The 22499-nt window shown below is 39.1% G+C and overlaps 1 protein-coding gene across 2 annotated transcripts in view; it reads left to right on the top strand.

Annotated features, from left to right (window-relative positions):
• The window catches only part of pld2 (phospholipase D2), a 23791-nt gene extending 4181 nt beyond the window's left edge, over positions 1-19610 (top strand). The window contains exons 2-24 of one of the 2 annotated variants that reach the window (XM_014006698.1): positions 5721-5878; positions 6413-6540; positions 7357-7499; positions 7622-7715; positions 7975-8040; positions 8125-8183; positions 9528-9773; positions 9856-9999; positions 10080-10163; positions 10410-10488; positions 10585-10695; positions 10783-10989; positions 11065-11212; positions 11290-11408; positions 11539-11652; positions 16313-16417; positions 16582-16670; positions 16780-16893; positions 17040-17086; positions 17272-17406; positions 17590-17743; positions 18480-18597; positions 18694-19610. In XM_014006698.1, the coding sequence (XP_013862152.1) occupies positions 5746-5878; positions 6413-6540; positions 7357-7499; positions 7622-7715; positions 7975-8040; positions 8125-8183; positions 9528-9773; positions 9856-9999; positions 10080-10163; positions 10410-10488; positions 10585-10695; positions 10783-10989; positions 11065-11212; positions 11290-11408; positions 11539-11652; positions 16313-16417; positions 16582-16670; positions 16780-16893; positions 17040-17086; positions 17272-17406; positions 17590-17743; positions 18480-18597; positions 18694-18918 (2862 nt within the window). In that variant the 5' untranslated portion in view covers positions 5721-5745 and the 3' untranslated portion in view covers positions 18919-19610. Of the gene's footprint in view, positions 1-5717; positions 5879-6412; positions 6541-7356; positions 7500-7621; positions 7716-7974; positions 8041-8124; positions 8184-9527; positions 9774-9855; positions 10000-10079; positions 10164-10409; positions 10489-10584; positions 10696-10782; positions 10990-11064; positions 11213-11289; positions 11409-11538; positions 11653-16312; positions 16418-16581; positions 16671-16779; positions 16894-17039; positions 17087-17271; positions 17407-17589; positions 17744-18479; positions 18598-18693 lie in introns of both variants that reach the window. The other variant, XM_014006697.1, reaches the window with a different exon arrangement.
• The last annotated feature ends 2889 nt before the right edge of the window (positions 19611-22499 follow it).

The raw sequence follows: 22499 nt of genomic DNA, 5'->3' as shown, positions 1-22499 counted from the left end.
ATATGAGTTTGTATGTAATGTATGAATATAATATACAAGTTTCACTTTTTAAATGGAATTACTGAAATAAATCTACTTTTTCATGATATTCTAATTTTATGACCAGCACCTGTATATTGTCACACAGACATCACCATGTTAATTATGCCATAAAGCATTCTGGGTAAATGATGATGACAGGTGCTTCGGTCTGAAGCCGCGGACTCTATTCAGAGTAAACCTTAATAATATCTGACATTCAGCCCAGAGTGAGTTGACAGAGAGGAGATTGTTGAAATGATTCTGAAACTGAAGATGATGACCGAAGGTTGAGGGAAACAAGAGGCTCAATTTAAACAGTTTATCTGAAAAAAAAAAAAGTTGATTTGGAGTTCAGTTACTTGCAGGGGTCACCAAAGGGGAAATAAACACGCTGTGGACAAACGCAGGGTGCTGTTCCGGTTTCCATACTTTGATAAGATAATTGATAATTCTTAAATCTTAAAACTAATCCTCCTTTTCTTTACTGTTCTTAATCTTAACCTTGCCGTAAGTTTAATGTGCCTGTAAACACCTGGTTTGTCAAGACCTAAGCCTAAAGTTTACCGTCAAACGTTCTTTCTGAGCTGTCATATTTACATAACTAGTACGGACACGTACCAGATATTGTGGATGTTTTAACTCATAAAGTCCTGATTATTAACATTAATTTGCACATAAGTAGTTAATTTTATTCTGTAAATAAATATCATTTATTTTAAAAAACTTGAGCTACTGAATTTGAAAATTGTGTGTGTATTTCTCACTCTTACCACAGAGAGGTATTTCATCTTTCTAGAAAAAGAACCCGTGATTCCTCGTTGCTTTTAAGTTGTGAGAAGTGTAAGAGACCCCAACAGTCTCCTATTTACTCTTTAAAGGCCCTGCCACACTAGACAACTCACGCCAACTTATGAACATTTTAAAGACGTCTRCGTTGAAGATGGAATTGAAAAAATCAACAATAAGCTTCTTTTTGGCGTGTAAATAATGTAATTCAAACAAATTGATCAAATATATAACTTTTATTAGCAATTTAGACATAAAAATAGTTTCATAAGTTGGCATAAGTTGTCTAGTGCAGTGTTTCCCAAAGTTGGGGTCGGGACCCAAAGTAGGGTCCCAAAAAATCAAGGTGGGGACATAAAAATAGTTTCATAAGTTGGCATAAGTTGTCTAGTGCAGTGTTTCCCAAAGTTGGGGTCGGGACCCAAAGTGGGGTCCCGAAACTCAAGGTGGGGTCCTGAAAAGATTTTCTGAATTAATTACATTTTTGCCTTAGTTGTTACGAAGGAGTAAAGTTAGTATATTTAAAATGGATAAATGTAGTATAAAAATATTGTTACTATGCCCATGTTTAGTTGACCTGATACAAATGTTTATCATCCAAAAACAGTTGTGGGCACAGGTCTCTGCTGCTGTTATTTTGTGGGTCAAAAGCTGAAAAGTTTGGGAACCACTGCACTTTGGTTCCCAAAGTTGGGCTTGGGACCCAATTATGGGTCATGAAGCACCTTGGATAATCTCCAGAAATCAATTTAAAGGGTAAAAAAAAAATTGCTGATGTAATATTTTCCCTGTAATTATTACAAAAACACAAAATAAGTAAAGATAAGTATTTATATTTGTGTACAAACTGTTTAGATTGTCAAAAAGCCTGTGTTTTTAGGGTTATTAATGAAGTTTGTGTACTCAGACCAGTAATATTTGGGGTCACGGGTTTTTGCCATGGATATTTTGTGGGTCAGAAGACAAAATGTTTGGGAACCTCTGGTCTAGTGTGACAAGGCCTTAAGGAATACTAGGTCTTTATTTTTTCTCATGTTTTTATTCTACATTTTTTTTAAATTCTCAGTTTCAAGTGGGATTCCACTTGTAGTGAAGCACAATGTTTACAGCAGAAGATTATTTAAATAGAAGTGCAAACTTAAAAAAAATGTTTAAAGTGAGGTCTGGTAACTTGTTACGTATCACCTCAGCTTTTCAAGCTCATTCCCATCTGTTTTGTTAACTATGAGCTGAGAGGAAACAGGAGGGAACTGTGATTTCAGCAAACCACTGCAACAAAGGAGAAGTGCACATAAAAAAATCACATCCGTTGTTAGTAATTAGCGAATGACATWCCCAGAATTCAGTTGTTTCCTATCTGATACCCAGCCTCTTGTGTGTGTTTTATCTCCTTTTCAATGCTGTAACTCATGTAAAAATTAAAAGAAAAACTCAGGACGTAATCCCACTTTTGTTTTATAGATGCGGTTCTGCTTTATTTCTTTCTCACTTCAGTTTTCTCTCCCTCTTTTTGCCTTAGACACACACACAAACACACACTCATTCATTTCCTGTATCCTTGTTGCTGGGGAAACACTCGGCTATTCAAAGACTTACACATACACACACACACACGCACACAACATACAAACGTCCTGTTGCACACCCTTCTCTCCCTCTGCTTAGCTGAGTTCTGCACGTCTTGTATGTCGTAACGTTGACGCCTGTATCAGCATGTTGATGCCACAACACATCAGAACTGTGTGACGCCTTCTATTCTGGGGATTTTGTTTCCTGTGAGCTGCACTTCAAATCACTGCGCCACGTGAATTTCATGCTACAAACCTTCTCAGACTTTACGATGATGAATCGAGCCTCAAAATAGGAACCAAAACGTTGACGCTTCTATAAGATTGTCTTTAGAGTGGCCTAACTGAAGCCTGAAGCTGAGAGTTCAAAACTGTTTCATTTACCACAAAGTTCTGTAATTCATAGTATGAATTAATGTGTTTTTATTCACCCTTTAAATGCATTTAACTATCTGTTGATTTTCTTTTAAGTAGGCTTCTTTGGAGTAGCTTTGTGTCATCAGTATCTTACTTGCAGCAGACAGCAGTCAAAGTGATTTCCTTTGGGGTGAGTTGAGGAGGAAAAAATAATGGAGGAGTCAATCTCACTGCAACTCAGAGCAATCAGCCATATGTTGAAGTACTGGACCTTTATATCTGCATAATATATCGTTTTAGCGTTTTCATTGTAGTGTTCACGTGTGCAATAGTCCAGGGTTTGACAAATCCTATTGCCCGACTGCCCGGGGCAGGTAAAACTCATAGTTGGGCAGGTGGGTGTGTCCCGATGTCTGCCCGACCGGTCAGGTAAACAATTTCTTTAATTTTTTTATAGGGCCATTTATTCGAAATATTCTGAAAATAAATGAAGAAACATAGCGTTTTAAAACTCGTATAGAGAGAATAAATCCTCAAAGTTTCCCCCTCCCGCTGTAGAAAAGTTACGTCTTGTCGTTGTGTCGTGGGATCATTTCCTCCTCCTCCCTCCCACTGCATGTTGTGCAGAGCGAAGCTTTATCAACCGTAGTTTTTTCACACCCAAGTTGTTGCAGGAAAAACTTGTTTTTTTATCTATTGTTACCCACAGAGATGATGAAAAGATGTGGACGTTCTTTCAGTCATAAATCATCTTGCTAGTGTCGGCTTGTGCTCTGAGAGCGCAGAGCAGCAGTGGGTCAGTTCAACAGGCTTACAGTATGGCAGGCCGATGTTGCATTTATTTGGCTTCACCACGCTTACATTCCAGATGTCTGAAATTGTTTTATGACTACGTAGATTAGACAAATTAGTTATTTAGGATAAAGTAATAAAAATGTTTTTTTTATTATTCTGTTTTGTTTCATTTACTTTTTATTTAATTTGGAGATGTTTCCTTCTTGAGCTTGTTTGTTTGTTGAAGATGATTTTTGAAAATAAGGGGCACATATGAGAGTTTTTTCTTAATGCTGCACCCTTTTAATTCAGGGTAGGATTTACTTTTATGGTGTACATAGATTGTTTTGTTTTTATAAAAGAAAGAAACAAACAAAGACATCTGAATATATTTTGACAATTCAAAATACCTGTTACATTCTGACTAGTATAAATAACGTCAGATTTATCATTAAGTTGTAGGGAGACTCCAGTTCAAAATATCTTAAATGTATCTTTAGATATGAGAGAGGCTATATAAGATACAAAAAATGCAAATTGCAGACTTTCATGTTCTGTAAATTAATTATATTTAAAACAAAGCTTCTGCTGTTGATCATTCTGTTTTTATAAGCAGCCCTCTCAAGGCCAGTACTSYAGGGGAAACACTGGAAAGGTCTAAAAAAGGGTTTTGAAGATGTTTTTGATAAAACAATTGACTGTTAGTGACTCAGTCTGCAATGTTTGCATCTGCTAAATCAGATGTCATATATTATGTACCTCTGTATAACTATGTTCATGTTTTTGTACTACGAATACAGTACACATTTTTCTTATATTTTATCAAATTTTGAACATTTTTGTTTCGGGCAGGTAACTTTTCGTGTCGGGCAGGTAAAGAAAAAAAATCTTGTCGAACTCTGCAATAGTCTCATTGCAGGTCCTGCGATGAAGGAGGCAAATTAAATCGATGTATTATCTAGAGACTAAATCACTAAAGCATGAGCAGGGTTTCCCACTGTGTAGTATAGGCTTGGAGGATTGCCAGTCCCTACTTGCTCCCCTGCCAGGCTAAGTGTTGTTTGTTTTTTAGCAGCAGGAATCGTGACATAATTCGTGGCTACGATGTAGCAACTTATCACTCCACTACCAAGAGCTGTCACATTAGATGGTACGGGTGCACCAAAAAATCGTTTTACATTACAATCGTGATTCTCATTTACAAAGATTCAGAATCGATTTAAAATGTCCCAAAATCGATTTTTATAAAAAATAAATAAATAAAGCAAATCCAGTGGCCTTCAGCCTCCATTTTGTAACTACATGGGACATCCTGATGTCATCACGCAGCTGCTTCTGGAACATGAATGTGCAGAAAGCACCAAAACAAAGAGGAAACTACAGAACTGGAGGAAAGAGAGATTCAGCTGACCCCTGTCTTCATTGACTGCAAAGATTTGGGCTCATTTTGGTTTTTTTACTGAATGAGTCTGGGTTTGACTTGAGCTTCACTTTGTGCAAGGTTTGCRAAATGAAGATGAAGCACTTTGGAAACACGACAAATGGGCTCACGTTATCAGTTTTGAATGAAAAATCGATTTTGAATCGAACCGTGGCCCCAAAAGTCAGAATAGAATCAAATCGTGAGAGAGTAAGATTCACACCCCAGCTGCCATAAAATCTAATCTGAAATAATTTAATGATGTGTAGCAGCACTACTGCTCCTCTCTGACCCACCCGCCCACCTCCCTTCCTGTTCATTTTTGCCGAATCGCTTCTTCTATGTTTTTCATATTGCAATATATATCACAGGGTTAGGAAAAAAATCACAGCGTCAAGATTTTTCCAACGTTGTGCAACCCCACTGGACTTCGAACAGAATCCTGCAAGTTGAAACCAGAATGGGACCACCCCTCSTATTAGCTGATTCCAGTACAAGTTGAAAGTCCCACCCAAAAATGTAAAACAAAAACAGGCTTAAGCCCCGGCCAGGCCTCATAAGTTCAAACACTGTTTTTGGGTTAAGGTTTAAGACAAAGGTGTGGACTGASGGGAGGTTAGGTTGGGGGTTAGGTATGTAGTGGAGTTTGCTAGGTTCAGGAGTAGGCTACAGAAATGACTGGAAATCAATACACGGATATGGAACAATTATAAAATATAAATTTGTATCATCAGTAATATTCTCTGATAAACAAACTTAGACTTCTATTTTTTGTCTTTTCTTGTTGTTAGTAGTGCTGGCTCCTCCACCAGCAGCACAATGGCCAGTCCAGAGGACGTGATCGAGCCCGAGGCTCTGACCTCAGCTGCACAAAACCTGGGCCAGAGGCGCTTCTCTCGGGACGTTCACAATCTGAGTCCAGATGAGTTGGATGGGCTCATGTCAACCAGCGGTAAGGACAAATGACATAAAAGGCTCAGCATTAAGACATGTACACCGCACTGACATAGCAATGTAAATGTCTCATAATTATTTTCTTTCAAGATTAAAATTAAAATCCTTTCAGTGAGCCATGAGATATGTTGCTAACAGATATGGAGTTGAATCCAAATAGTAATAGCAACATTTTAAACAAAGCTCTTTGGTAATTTGTTAGTGTCAGATTATGTTGTGACTCAGTTCCAGCTTCTTTCATACTTAATTTTATTTCAGTATCTACTGACTGTGTTAGAGCCATTTTTAAGTCCACTAATATTGATCAGCTGTGGCAGCCATGCTGATTTGTGTTGACCAGGTTAATCTGTGGTTATTTTCTGCAAGACTCATTGCAGTTTGTCCAGTGATTGGTGAAGTATTTTGCTAACAGACAACCAAAATCATAATGGTCTGCCTTTACTGTCGAGTGACAACTCAACCTGTTGGCTGTAAATCGAGAAACATTCTGCATCTGCATCAGAATGAAATTAATAAAAGGTTTGTTTTTCAGAGGGCTATCCATTCCTCGTGGTTCATCGCCTCCCTGAAATTAAAGAAGAAGGTGTACCTTACTTAATTCCTGGTACTCCTATTACATGCAAGGTGGACAACATGGAGAAATATACCACTCGCTCAAAGGTACATGTATTTATTTATTTATTGGGGGGTTAAAATGATTTTACAGTTATGCATTGCACCAGTTTTAGCCTTAGGCTAATTTACATTACATCAGCCACTATTTGAAACGTGCAAAAATTTTCTTTATGTTTATCAAATAAATCCCTTTTTGATTCTTGTAGCAGTCAAACGTTAATGTTTTTACTCTGTTTTATATCACATTGATTACAGTTTTCCCTTATAAACACTTACCACATAGTTATACAGCTGGATATTTCTGCATTTTTAAAGGAATTATTTAGATCAATTTGTCTTATAAACAAAATAAATTAAAGGTCACGTTTTAAGCAGGTGCTTTAGATCAAAATCACCTAATATTAAGAAATGTCTTAGTTAAAGCTGTTTTGGTCAAAGCTTTAAAAACAAACAAAAAAAGTTATGTGCAAAATCTGTTGGTGCCTAGGGGAGGGGTGGACAATCCTGACCCTGCAGGGCTGATATCCTGMTTGTTTTAGAGGTTTCTTCTTCAACACACTTGATTTAAATAAATAGGTGATTATAAAGTTTCTTCAGAATTCAAAGACGTAATTAAGTCACTGAATTAGATGYGTTGAGGCAAAGAAACAAGTAAAACATGCAGGATCACGACCCTCCAGGACCAGGATTGGATAATGCGCTGTGATTGAATGTCTACTAYGACACCAAGGTTTAATTCAACGTCTGTAAAATTCAGTGATTTATCATTTATGTGTGGGCTACAGTGGATCAGAGGTGGCCATCTAGTTTTAGATGCACCTTTAGGTTATTAAACAACAACATCTGAATAAAAACTTTCAGGTTCGGGTAGGAACCCTGTACACGGTGCGTCTAACACACGGAAACTTCCACTGGGTAGTGAAGAGGAAGTACAAACACTTCCAGGAGCTGCACCGGGACCTTTACAAGCACAGGCTGATGTGTCACCTGCTGCCTATTGGAAGGTCTGAGTTTGTCTGTTCATCTCAGTCATGCAAATCAGCCTCTGGCTCTGAAATCTGAGCTGCTTCGTGCTTTTTAATGTCAGATCTCTCGAGCACTGATTACTTTAAATATTCAAATGAAGGTTTGCAAAGGAGAGGCAGCAGCTGGGGAACATGTCGGAGGAAATGCCCAGCCTGCAGGGCACGGAGCGGACCCGAAGTACATCCAGCAAAGGGGTATTAAGATTCAAGATGCTATAAGAAGTTTAATTTTTTTAATAATACTTGAAGATTAATGTTCTTAAGAAGCAGAGCTGTTTAGAACAAACATTTACTTTTTTTAAATGCAGTATAGTTTACGTGTTCGTCTTCATCTTCTATTAAATATTTATTCTAACCCCAATTGAAAGAGAAACATAAATATCCAGAAAACATTTTTTTGCAAAAGTAATTTTCTTTATAATTATGTTGTGCTTACATAATTGTTTTAATGCAGAAATTCCTTGAGGAGTACCTGAATGGTCTGCTGGAGAACACATTTTGCCGAAATGATCACAGCATGGTAAACGCTTACTATATTTGAGTTTTATTAAATATATTTGATAAATTTTATATTCATGCGGCAATTATTTATTCTTTTTTTCAGCTGGAATTCCTCTCCATCGGTCCTCTCTCTTTTGTCACAGATCTGGGGCCTAAAGGCTTGTAAGCAACACGCCATATTTCACATAAAGTAAATAAAAGTACTCAAGGTTATTTAGTACTGGAGTAATAAGGAATGGAATAGTTATAAACAATGAATATCTTACCTGCTGTAGATGGGTTCTGAATGACTTCACCTTTGAGGAATAATTAAAGTCTGATTCTAAACTAGCTGAAACATAATTCACTATGAAATCTTGGAGAGTGAAGTTGTTTTAATTGGCAGCAATCCTCTTTGGTCTCAGGTCTGCTCAGACATAAAAACAGAGAGGAGACCGTAGAAATGACTCAGGCTGAAACTGAAGATGAGGGGAACCACAGAGCTGCTTCCTGGAAGGAGAACCTCAGCTTTAGCTTTTAGCTTTCACATTAGCTCCAGAGCTAATAATAATAGCTCAGGAGCTAATTTACTAAACATCACAACTGATCGTTTCAGCCCATATATTGTGCAGAACTTAGAAACTAATACAAAATATAAGTTTATTGTCASATATTATAGCTTTTTGGCCTTGATTCTTTGTTTTTTAGTCTCACTTGTAACCCCTCATCATATTCATAAAATGCACTGCATCAGTAACAAGATGGCRACGGGCTTAAGTGAAAAATGTAATAAACATACAGTTTTTTTAAGTAACTGATGTGTTCATATGTCACAATTAACTTTTAGTAGAATAGCGAAATAACATGTTATGCACAATATGTGCAAACAATCGAGATCCTTTTAAAAGTTACAAAAATATGTTTATAAAACCTGACTCACAGTTTAACGTTGTAATGAAGCCTGGTGCAAAATTCATGGAAAAAAACTGTAGTTGTGTTTGAAAACAGCAGTAAGCATCAAACATAGTTTCAACATTATGAATCCTAAGAAACGATGGACCTATTTCTCTGGAATATTAGTTGAGTCACCTGATTGGTGTGAAGCACAGCTTCAGTGTTTGTTCCTGTTTACAGCAGTGATGCTGCAGTTCTCCTTTTGAACAGTAGGTGTTGCTGATGAGAAACTAATAGTGTTCAACAGAATGAAGAGAAATTAATAGAAAAATTGGACTGTAGTGGACTGAATAATGCTAAAGTGTTGCTGAGTTTGATTAACAACCATGTTGTGATTAGTTCACAATGTTCCAGTTATATCTGTTTGCAGACTTCAATTCAGTGGATTTAATTTTATTAATACAAGGTGTAATACATTTATTTAATCCAAAAAGTGCATCAGCACACTGCTACTCTACCAGTCTAATCTGTTTACAACTAATAAAATATTTGGCTATAACCTACACCTTCAAACTTTGCTTAAAATTGTCCAAACCAGAAGTCTTATTTAAATGTAATATGGCTCTGTCTCAGGGAGGGACCAATCATGAAAAGGTCTGGCGGTCACCGGATCCAAGGTCTGAACTGCATCGGCCACGACCGCTTCTGTTTCCGCTGGTCGCACCGCTGGCTGGTGGTGAAGGACTCCTTTCTCATGTACATGAGCCGAGACAATGCTGTGATCAACTTCGTGCTGCTGTTTGACCCAGATTTTAAGGTGAAAGTGGGTCGTGCTGACACCGGCACCAAATATGGAGTCTGCATTGAGAACTTCACACGGTAAATCCTCTTTGAGTTTTGAGCGTGAGCCCTGTTTTTTTTATCACCTTTTTGTGACACATCGCTGTTTGGTTTTGATCAGGAGTTTGATAATAAAGTGCAGCAGCTACAGACAGAGCCACTGGTGGAGCCACGAGATCAACCGGCTGGCAGAATCATGTGACTTCCTCAAAGTTCAGCGCTTCGGTGGATTTGCTCCTCCACGGGAGAACACGCTCACTAAATGGTCAGTTTTATAATCTGCTGCTTTTAATAACAACTAGAACAACCAACTCAATTAACTGTTTTTTTTTTTTTTCATTTAAGGTATGTGAATGGAAGTGGCTACTTTGCAGACCTAGCTGATGCTCTTGAGAAAGCAAAGGAGGAGATTTTTATCACTGATTGGTGGTGAGAACCTAAAGAATTTGGATTTATATATTTGCAGCATACAGATGTTTATACTGTATATGTTCAACAGCAACTTTGTTTTGTTACTCGTGAAGTGTGTTCGTGTAATTATTGTTCTAGAATTCCTTGAAGACACTGTGTGAGATCTCATGCTACAAAATCCCTCCATCCATTATCTACCCTTTTTTCCCCAACCTTTTTTCGACTATAATTGTAAAGATATATTTAATGTTTATTGTTTTTCAGGCTCAGTCCTGAAGTTTTCCTAAAGAGGCCAGCAACTGATAACCACTGGAGGCTGGATGAGATCCTTAAACGAAAAGCAGTATGGATTCCTTCTGTTCTGATAGTGTTGAAATGATTTTTTTAACCATAACGTGAGCTTTCCTCCCACTGTCTGCTGTTTACCTTCTGTCTGCAGGAACAAGGCGTCAAAATATGTATCCTGCTGTACAAAGAGGTGGAACTGGCACTCGGCATCAGCAGTGACTACAGTAAGAGGACTCTGATGAACATGCACCCGAACATCAAGGTCCGTGCGCTCTTTGCAGACTTTCACTTTCAAAGACCGGACCGATCTYGTTTTACTCCTGATTATTTCACTTTTCTGATCCATCAGGTGATGCGACATCCTGACCACGTGTCGTCTGTGGTGTTTTTTTGGGCTCATCATGAAAAGATGGTGGCCATCGACCAAACCGTAGCCTTTGTCGGGGGTATAGATTTGGCGTTTGGGAGGTGGGACGACAGTCGGTACCGGCTGACTGACCTGGGCTCTACAGAAGAGTCGAACGGTGCGACTGAGGAGCAGCCGAGTGATGTGGTGGTAGGGAAATGTTCTGCAGCTCATAAAGCTTGCTGCTCTTAGACTCAAAACTTAAAGGCCATCTCTGTTACCCAGGATAACGGCACAGCTGATGTTCCAAAGCCGGTCATTCAACCAGAACAAGGTCCAGATAGTCTGGCTGGAAACACCAAACTGTGGCTCGGCAAAGATTACAGCAACTTCATCACAAGAGACTGGGTCCAACTGGACCGGCCGTTTGAAGGTTTATTATCTGAACTCCCGTCAGTTTAAACATGACGTTTGAAYGCTGGGATGAAAGGATTTCTGTTTTCTTTTCAGATAACATCGACCGCACCAAAGTGCCTCGCATGCCGTGGCGTGACCTGTCTGCAGCTGTTCACGGCAAAGCTGCCAGAGATGTGGCCCGACACTTCATCCAGCGCTGGACCTTCACTAAGGTGACTTACAAAGACTTATTATGGAAGTTATATGCTCTAATATAGATTTAATTGGTTTCAGAAGCTGCACAGGCCTTATTTGCTGAATAATWWAAAAAAACWGTGAATTCACTGCTCTCATTTTCTTTAGATYTTCAAAGTCAAGTACAGAGATGACTTCTACCCTTACCTTCTACCCAAGTCTCACTCCACTGCTGACTCACTGCCATTCACCGTGCCCGGCTCCAGCAAAGCCAAAGTTCAGGTAAAATTTTATGCACACTTGGTTTTGATCAGAGTTTGAATCAGGAAATCTTGTGATGTTTTGGAAACGCAAAGCAGAGCCAGTTGAATTTAACACCGGCGCCGCTACTGAGTCAGAGCAGAAGTTTCATGCAGGGAAGCAGATTGTACAAAGATTGTAGACACGTGTCGGTGAGCAGCAACAAGGATTTGACAGTTGCTTTTGGCAGGTTTTGACTTGTTTTTAACTGAWATGTTTTACTTTAATTCATTGTGTATCTGGAGGGAAAAAAAAGCGTGATCGGTATGAAGATTTTTCTCAGAAATCTGTATTATAYAAATGCATAATTTGCACAGACAGTGGTTTCCTTTTAAATATCTTGGATTATACTCATTGATTGTTGCTATTTTGCTCCACAATTGTTATGCAAATCCTGTGTTTCAAAAACTCATGGTGCATCACATTTTGCTCCAATTAATTTTCTTCATTTAGGCAGATAATATGCTGAAAGGAATCTCAAACTACTGTCACAAGTTACCCTTATTATGTTGTTGTTTCTCTATTTTAGTAAAAGTTGTTTGCGACACCTGAAAACTTCTAATTACTTAAAAAATGTATTTATGCAACATTTTTCACTTATGCACATCGTTTTGTTACTGACATAATACATTCTGGGTATGATGATGATTGATGATAGCTGCCACTTGAGATTGAAACAAAAAAGAGTAAGTTTCAAAAGCTTCCCACGTAGTGCATTGTGTGGGCCAGAACTGGGCCACACTCAGCCCACATACCACTAAAAATGTCAGCCCTTTGGTGGTCCAGAAGTGGTTTTGCCAGAGGTGGTTTATGCATGGGCCAGCACACATAATCAAAACACAAACTGGGCCAGTTGTGGCACGCCATCTTAAAAACATTGCCATCATTGCCAGACCTGGCCCACATCCGTTTGATATTTGGGTATAACGTGTGACAAAGTTATATTTTGTAATAGTTTCTTTGTTCTGCACAGTATATGGGTTGAAACAATCAAACAGGAAGTTTAGTAAGTTAGCTCTGGAATTTTATAAATAAGCTCGGGAGTTAACTATTATTAATATGGCGTTATCTCCAGAGCTAAGATTATTAGCTCAGGAGCTAAAGCCAAAGCTAACAGGCTAAGCTGAAGCAGCTCTGTTGTCCTCCCATTTTCAGTTTCAGGCTGAATCATTTCTACCTTCTCCTCTCTGTCAACGCTCTGTTTTCATTTAAAAGGGCTGATTGTCAGACTTCCTAAAATAACGTTCAAACTGAGCTGAACTCACACAGGAGCACCAACTCGGAAAGCTTTGCATCGTAAATAACATGGCGACATCGAACCGACAACATATTTTTTAACTTATAAAAACTAAAAAGCCTACAGTATTTTTAAAGTCTTGTTTTTATAGTTKAAGTAAATATTTATCAAATGTCTGTCAGAATTCTCCTTAACTAGACCGAACATTTCATCAAGCATTTTAAAAGGTTGATAATTAAATACACAGATGCAGTTTGTTGCATGAGCTTTTAGCATTAACACATTATAAAATCATTTGAGTCCAGAGATGACGTGAGGACACAGCACCAGGCTAAGATTCTGTCATATCACAATGTAGGATGATTTAGGATCTTTCTGTTGACAAAACTATTGAAACAAACGTCCCTCCTGACTTGGGCAGCAGGTCCGATCTAACAGCAAATCAGATGGTTCTCCTCACAACAAAGAGGTTCTGTTCTTGCAGCAGCAGATGGTGGAACAAAAAAGAAAAGCGCGTGGAACAAAAATTGACTCTGTCCTCTTCGGCAGAGCCAGAGGAAACACTGGTGAGGACAGAGAGTACGAGTGAAAAGCATTTTTCAACAGGCTTCATGGGATCTGTGGCAAAACTTGCTGAGCCACTTCTAATTTAGTGTTAAAATAGAGCTAGAGCTCAGTCCACAGTGTGGCTGTGGGAGGATAGAAGCAAGCTGAGTGACAGAAATCCGACTTCTTCAAGCAGTAGTTCAGTTTATTTTTTAAATGATCGTCTGTGGAAAAGATTATGAACAATTAATATCTTACCTGTTGCAAATAGATCTTTAAACAACCTCAGTTTGGAGAAACAAAGTCCAAGTAGAGCTAATATAAGACTAAACGGATTGCTGCCGTTTCAAAACAACTCCAGTCTGAAAAATTTAATAGCAGTTCCTAAAAACTTCTGGCAGAAAACACATTTAATACTGTCTGTTAACAGACATGTAAACCTTGCTGAGGTTTGCTGAAGGGTGTGGCATRTTTTGATATCTCACCACAACACTATCTGTTGGATGTAAACAAATTCTGTGGGTGTGACAAAACCTAAACCTGACAGGGAGTCGCCCATTTTGGTTTGAATTTATCATTTCAATGCCATCTTTGTTCAAGTCCTTTTGAACAAACTCCTCTTATAAAATTAAAAAAATGTCTGCTTCAAACTAGATGAATGTACCATTACCAGTAGTTCTCAATTCCAGTCATTGTGACCCACTCTCCTGCATGTTTTAGAATAGAATAGCTTTATTGTTGCTGATAAAATTAATGTTCAAAGACAGTGTTAAAACAGTGAAATGCAGTTTAGCATCCTCTCACAGGCAGCAGTTTTAAAAAGTATAACAAATAAATGAAATAAAATAAAATCTATACATGTGCAATAAAATCTATATATGATGGCTGAAGGGTTGATGGCTTTCACAGCTTGGGGAAAGAAGCTGTGATTCAACCTGTTAGTCTTTGCTTTCAGTTGTCTRAATCTTTTTTTAGAGGGGAGGGGGTAAAACAGAGTGGGTCCAGGATGGGTAATGTCCATGGAAATGCTGGTAGCCTTTTTCTGGAGTCGGCAGTTGTAGATGTCCCTGAGGTAGGGAAGCGAAGTTCCTATGATTTTTTTTTTGCGCCGCTCTCACCACTCGCTGCAGGTCCCTCCTGTCCTGTACTGTGCAACTAGTAAACCAGACTGTGCAGTAGGAAGGATGCTCTCGATGGTGTTGAGGGAGGTGGGAGAGCTTCAGCCTCCTGAGGAAGTAGAGTCTTCGTTTTGCCTTCTGCACTAGGTAATGGTTGTTGAAGGCCCATGCGAGGTCAACAGAGATGTGTACTCCAAGAAGTTTAAGGTGCTCCACTCTCTCAACCCCACTCCATTGATGAGGAGGGCCATGGTCTCGGTACGGGTGATCTTCTGAAATCCACGACCATCTTTTTGGTTTTCTTTGTGCTCAATTCCAGATTATTGTTCTTACGCCATACTGCCAAGTGCCAGACCTCCTCCCTGTAGGCTGATTTGTTGTTGTTCATAATCAGTCCTACAATGGTGGTGTCATCAGCGAACTTGATGATGTTATTGGAGGTGTGAATGGGGGAGCAGTCATATGTGAAGAGTGAGTAGAGGAGGGGGCTGAGGACACATCCCTGTGGGGTGCCTGTGTTCAAGATGAGTTGAGGATATGCGGTCTCCCATCCTGACGTATTGGGGTCTGTTGCTCAGGAAGTCCAATATCCATAAACATATTAGTGACCTGCCTAGGCCCAGATTGCCCAGTTTTTTGATCAGGTTTTGTGGTATAACTGTATTAAAAGCTGAACTAAAGTCCACAAACAACATCCTTACATATGAATTTTTCTGTTCTACATGGGTGAGGGCTGAGTGGAGAGCTGTTTTAGTTGTTTCCCTGCATTTCTGCAGGTCTAAAAGTTCTGCAAAAGCCTGTCAATCACCCATTCATTTAAATCAGGTGTGCCAAAGTAAGGAAACAACTAAAACATGCAGGACAGTGGGTCACGAAGACTGGAATTGAGAACCTCTGTGTTAAGCAGTGGTGGACACTTCTAACCAAACCATTAGCTTTGTTAACTCCTAATCCACTAACTAAAAACATAGCTTTGCTAACACTCAACTATTCACTGTGTACAACAATTAGTGAAGCTAATGCTAAACACATAAACAAGTGCAATTTAGCAGAAGCCAACACTATCAGCAGATTATTAATTATTAAGATGACTGTCTTTCAGTCGGTGTCACATGTCTTCGTCTTCTTGGAGCTGAAGACTCGTGAGACTGACACAAACTTGTTGATGTTAGCTTGTTACTAGTGTTAGTAAATTAGTATTCAAGACCACCTAACCCAAGACCAAGTCAAGACCAGGACCACAGTGTACCAAGACCAATACTTGGTCTTGACACCAGTCTCATTCAGCCAAAGCTAACGGGTCCCCTAATGGTTTTCAAAGTTAGTTAGGTAGCGTTTTAATCTTCTCCAACAAGTGCTGGGCAGAGATGTCACAGCAGCTTTTGTTGTTGTTGTGTTTTCTCTTTTAAAATAGAAGGCCTGTAACTGTAACCTTTGTTCCCTGTCGTGTAGTTTTAGGTATCAGGGTGGCTTTATTCAGGTTTCAGGGCCAACGGTTCTCTTGTTACAATCTGTGTTAGTCGGAGCAGGCGTGCCCTATTTGGTGTCCTTTATAAGGATTCTTGTTGCTTGTGTAAAAATAAGATCTGTTTGGAATTATTTTAATATAATTTTGAAAAAACAAAACATCCTGCTTTCTTCTGATTCTAGTTCTTATATTTGGAGAAAACGCACAATGTGAGGAGAACAAAATAACGTGCATCCAGTGACAGAAAATTAGTTTAACTTGTCGTTTCCTCAGGTGTTGCGCTCTGTTCATTCCTGGTCCGCTGGAACATTTGAGAGGTCGATTCAGAACGCCTACATAGAGACCATCAAGAACAGCAAGCACTACATCTACATCGAGGTAACCCAGGATCAGTTGCTTCATCATGAAGAATAATTTTACATATTCACATTCCTGAAAAATCTGGGGCCTAATGTGAAGATTCCACGAATGCTGGCCAGCTTCCTGTCAGCTCTGGTGTTCATCTCCCGCTGAGCCACCATCTGCCTCCTCTCTGCCCTTAGAACCAGTTCTTCATCAGCTGTGCGAAGGAGAAGGTCGTTGAAAACGGGATCGGCGATGCGATTGTGGAGCGAATCCTGCGCGCTCACAGGTGGGATCAGTTTGTGTTACACCTCCAGTCATATTCAGTTTAAAATGTAATCTCTAAAAGCTGCTGAAATGCCACACATGAACGTAATGAGCGTTGTGTGTCACTGCAGAGAGCACAAGAAGTTCAGGGTGTTTGTGGTGATTCCTCTACTTCCTGGTTTTGAGGGAGACATTAGGACAGGAGGTGGAAATGCCATCCAGGCTATTCTACATTACACTTACAGGTAAACTCTCACAACCACAAGAAAATGTCTTTATCTGGTGCTCAGGTGTGTTTTTAAAATAACTGTTATGCTTAGATTTTTAACAGCTGGTTTCTCTGTTCTTTTTATGTAAATTTGCCTAACTTTGGTCATTTTTAATGTACAAGGACAATTTGCCGTGGAGAGGACTCCATCCTGTCCAAACTTAGTGAGGGTGAGTTTTATTTCCTGATATCAAACCCAACACTAATCTAAACTCTGTTTTTATTAATTCTTTAGGGTACCTTGTTACCGAACCACTCCCAAGTTTAGTCACAATTTACATGAATTCCTTTTTAAAGTTTCTTAAAAGTTTAGTTTTATCAGCTGTAAGTCATATAATTCTGCTCGCCTCCGCAGTAAAGGACCAGTGGACGGAGTACATCACTTTCTGTGGTCTCAGAACTCACTCCAAGCTCTCCGGGTCGCTTGTCACTGAGCTGATCTATGTTCACAGCAAGACCCTGATAGCTGATGACCGCTGCTACATCATTGGTGAGACTCTGATCCTTTTTTGTATCTAAATTTGACTCCTCTTAGTATTTGTCAGCTGACATTTTTAAAGTGTTCACTTAGTTCATGAATCAACTGTTTTGTTTGTGCTTGTGGACCTAAGAATTAAATATACAGGACCTAACCCAGGAAATGTTAAAGGTTTGTACTCTACTGGTGTTTCAGGGTCAGCAAACATCAATGACCGCAGCATGCTGGGTGAACGGGACAGCGAGCTCGCTGTGTTGGTGGAGGATGAGGAGAGGGTCCCGTCCATCATGGGAGGAGAGGAGTACGAAGCAGGACCCCTCACTCTCGCGCTACGCAAAGAGTGCTTCAGGTCAGGGCTAATCCTGGCATCTCTGCTGTGACTTTCTGGGACTAAGCTTAAACAACTTGATCCAGTGTGGAGGTGTGGGGGAGCGCCTAGTGATTGAATATTTCTTTCTGGTGTTTCTCTGGGCAAAGTTCAGAAACTGGACAGGGAGCCACCTCTTTGAGTTCACCTTCTTCAGGGAGAGCAGGCAAGGGCATTGRCCTGTTGGTTTCTGACCTTTTAAACTGGCTTTAGAAATCTGGATGTTAAACCTCACCTCAGCTGCAGGAAAGGACTCGGACCTCGTGTGTGAGGTTGAGCCAAATTAATCACAGCTTGTGTTCTTGGCTAATTTATAATAAGCTGTTCATAACGAACACCATGCTTAAGAATGAACGAGTGATTTTTGAACGAATGAATTTATTTGGGACAGTGTGCTATTAAAACAAACATAAAAACATTTGATGCATTGCACCAGATTTAGCCTAAGGCTAATTTACATCTGTAGTCCCTCCAGACAGTAAAAACAAAACAACATCCAACAGTAATAGATATCAGAAAAGAAAAAAAAACAGAAAAATAATATAAAATAAAATAAAACATTTTGCAATTAATAATAAAAATACTTAAACACCCCATAAAATAAGTGTACCTGGTACCAAAAATAGATGAGTCCCAATCCTTAAAAAGCAGGACTAATGTATGTTCCAACTACATATCAACATAAAGCCTGTATTTTTCTGTTTTTCTTTTTGAACAGTGTTCTTGTCGGAGCAGCCTCTGACCCCAGCATCACTATAGACGATCCGATCAGTGATGAGTTTTTCTTTCTGGTTTGGAACGAAACTGCTAAACTAAACGCCATCATTTACGACAAGGTATAAATTCCATCAAACTTAACTTTTTTTAATCATCAAAGGTAAATTTCTCACGTTTTTTTTCCCCCTTCCTCTGCTGTGCGGCTTCTATCACAGGTCTTTTACTGTCTTCCCTGCGATGCCGTTTCCAACCATCGGAAGCTGAAGGAGTACACCAGCCAGACGCCGCTCTGTGACACCGACCCGGAGCAGGCAGAGGCGGAGCTTAAGGCCGTTCGAGGGTTCCTGGTCCACTTTCCCCTGAAGTTCCTGGGTGAGGAAAACCTGCTGCCTCCGTCGACCTCTAAAGAAGGCATGGCTCCCTCAACTCTCTGGACATAATTTCTGACCTTCACAGATTAAACCACTACCTGACAGCCTAACCTGGAACACTACAGGAGTTACAGACCAAGCATTTAGAACCCCACTGATTAATTAACCTGTATCTGGTCATCCAGTCAACCAGCAGGCCTCACCTGATCTGGGAACATGCTGTCCATTTACTGGTGCAGGAGTTTTGGTTTGGTGGGTGGGTGGCTCTGWCTCTTCCTCTCCCACTGAGGCTTCACCTCTCACTGCGGCGCCACAAAAACCTGTCAGAACATTTGTGGTTGTTATGGTGACGGTTCTGAAGAGATGGTAGCTGAAATAAAAGACTCGACGGGGCAGAGAAGAAGAGCACTTCGTACAAGTGCTGACTAAACCCGGATGGTTTCACCAGAATATAAAAAAACGGATTCGACGACAGAGAGTGTTTCGTGTTTTTACTAAATATGAGCCAGAAAACAAACAAAGGGACGAGATAATCGAAGGTTGACTTACTGGTCACCTCATGTTAGAGTCACAGGCCTGAGGCAGCTGTGGAGGTGCAGCTGAGAGCTGATATCATGTGTCTGACACAGTTCTCATTGACTGCTGAGACCGCCAGCCTCAGCCAGCAGCAGCTCACATTTTAAGAGCACTTTTTTTTATTGTATAATWAGTTACCTAACTGATCGATGTGTAAATGTGTAGCAGCAGGTTTTTTTCTTTTAAAACTATTTATCGATGTAGAGCATTGTGTAATCGAGAGATTCAGGTTTCCTGGGTAAGCTGCGATTGTACAAACATACAAAATGATTCCTATCTAAAAATGTCTTGTTTGGTGCAGACTAGTGTCCCGGTATCAGTGTTTCTTAAACTTAAGTTTGGGTATTTGCCAATACCAAGTACTTCACACAATGACTTTAAAAACACATTTCTTTTATTGGGATCAAATCAAATACAGCATGCTGCTGAATCATTTTAAAATACAGAAAAATGACACAAGATTTTCTTTCAGTGGCACAGTTGGTAGAGCTGTTGCCTCTCAGCAAGAAGGTTTCTGGATTTTATTCCCGACTGGGCCGTCTCTGGATAGAGTTCGCATGTTCTCTCTGTGCGTGTGTGTGCGTGTGTGTGTGTGTGTGTGTGTGTGTGTGTGCGCGTGTGTGCTTTTTCTGGGTTTCCTCCCACAGATCAAAAACATGGATGCTAGGTTAATTGGCAAATCTAAATTTTTCCTGGGTGTGAGAAAGTGAATGGTTGTCTCTATGTGACCCTGTGATGGACTTGAGACCCTGATGGGTGGATTTTCTTCCAACTCGTTTACGTGGAACTGTTTTCACTTGAAATGTAAACTGTAACGTTCAATGGAGTATTTACACCTGTGTCAATTCTGGTATGGGTTTCTAGTCGGGGCATTTTGTAAGAGTACTTGTAAAAATGCTGGTATCTGATAACAGTACCTGGACAACACTAGCGCAGACCCTGGTCTAGAGTTTCTAACTGTCTCATGATCAAATCTATGAACTTTATTTTAGTACTTTTAATGTGATACCAGACAACCTGTAATTACACTAATGTGCACAACATTGTCAACAAGTCTAGCTTTTAAAAATACAGCATGAAGTGATCTCTGCAGGTCAACAGCACAACCTTGTTGTAAGAATCCTGACATGAACACACAGCACCTTCTCACAGAGAAACATCTGTGTTTGAATGCTGGTTTTCCACACAGCACTTACTGAACAGTTTTAGTTCAGCTCCTTTTATTGTTGTTTTTCTTTCAGCTGCTCCCTTCTGAAGGGGTCAAAGTCACTAAGTAGATTTGCTAAGTCCCACTTTAACTCTTAGTTATTGATGGGCAGAAATAAGTTTGAGACCTTACACTGTTTCATGAAGTGCATTTTCATTAGATTCTTCTTATTTTTTTATTGTAAAAATCTTATATAGATATATAGAGTATTATTTATCTGTTTGGTCCACTAACACTCCAGGGGAAAAAAAGTTTTCTAACTGTTTTACTTTAGTTTTTGCATCAGCACTATGTTTTCTTACTGCTTCCATTTTTGGTTTATACATCTAAACTTTACATTCACATTTGCCTTAATATGACTTAATGTATAATAATCTCTAAATATTTTAATGAATATAAAAAACCTGTCCAGTTTTTGTATAACAGCATATTTTATTTGTACTTTTAACATTTTAACTGACATGCCTTCAATAAAACAATCTGTTTAATGTAAAGACGTGTAACATTATTATTACGTGAAGAATTGTGTCCCACACATAAAGAGGATTAAAATACTTGAGACTGAAATGTTAGGTTAGATGTTTTGACGTTAAGCTTCTAATAAAAACATAAAATAAGAAAAAAGATGCATGCATATTTACAGGTTTTTGGTTATAATAATAATGATAAAAACTTTATTTACAAGCACCTTCCAATAATTACTTGCATCAACCAAAGTGCTTCACAAGGTAAAACAAATAAAAAACAGGTCACAACAAATCAGTGCAAATTAAAAACACAACTACAATAAAAGAAGGTAAATAAATATAAAATGCTAAAAGTTAAACATCAACTGCCATTTTTCATTTTCACACCAAACTATACTGTTGTTGGTTGTAGGAATTAGTCTTGGGTTATTCCTCCAGTATGTAGTCGCATGTCTAGSTGTCCCTGAGCAAAACACAGAACCCCCTCCTTCCCTCTGATGTGCCCCATCGATGTACAAATATAGAACACTTTGTTCAGATTAAAATGTGTAGCAGAGTGCCGTCTGAATGTGTGTGGATTGACAAATAAGACCACAGATGGTTGTAAAATGCTTTGAAAGGCTCTATACAAGTTCAGCCCATTTACCATTTAAACCTCGTGTGAATGGGTCAAAACCAGCAGACGGCTGTGAAGGTAAAGAGCTGAGTTTGTTTTCCCTCAGGTAATTTGTTCCTGGTAAAGTGCTGCATCGCTTCAGGAGCAGGAAACACCTGAGGAGTGTTTGTGTTGCAGCCAGTGGTCAGGACAAACCCACAGGATGACATCACTGCTAGTCTGAGGGATTGTACAGCAAGCTGTTGTAGCATATAATCAAACCACACCCTCAAAGCTCTGAATACAGTTTAAGATGTAAATTATACAGTATTAGTGCTATTCAGACCTGACATTAAACATACCTAAAATAACACACATATATATATATATATATATATATTACTGAGCACAAAATGTAAGGAAATTAGTGTTTCATAGATTTATTTTTGTTTTAACAATGCTTCTTGGCAATAAATCTTAAAGCGAGCACCTGATTGACAGCACCTGGAGTTACCAGAATCTCAATGCAAGTTTCAGTAATATCTGCAAAAAAAAATTAAATAAAAGTTTCGCAGAGAAGATTTGGCAATTTTTTTTTATGTGTGCAACCCATACTCAGCTCTACTGCTCGTTCCACAAATGCATGTTCCTTACAGATGTGGCACCATTTAAAAGGGAAATTTAGCAGACATCAACATAAAAGATGCATTAAAAGCACTAAACACTCAAAATACCGGTACTTCACATTAGTTTTTGCAAGTCATGTTTGCAAGTTCAACAGATTTGTGTTGATTATATATATATA

The sequence above is a fragment of the Austrofundulus limnaeus genome, unplaced genomic scaffold, assembly GCF_001266775.1.
Source record: "Austrofundulus limnaeus strain Quisiro unplaced genomic scaffold, Austrofundulus_limnaeus-1.0 Scaffold37, whole genome shotgun sequence".
NCBI classification, from domain to species: Eukaryota; Metazoa; Chordata; class Actinopteri; order Cyprinodontiformes; family Rivulidae; genus Austrofundulus; species Austrofundulus limnaeus.
The sequence above is the reverse complement of the archived record's forward strand: the minus strand, read 5'-3'. Positions and strand labels throughout refer to the sequence as shown.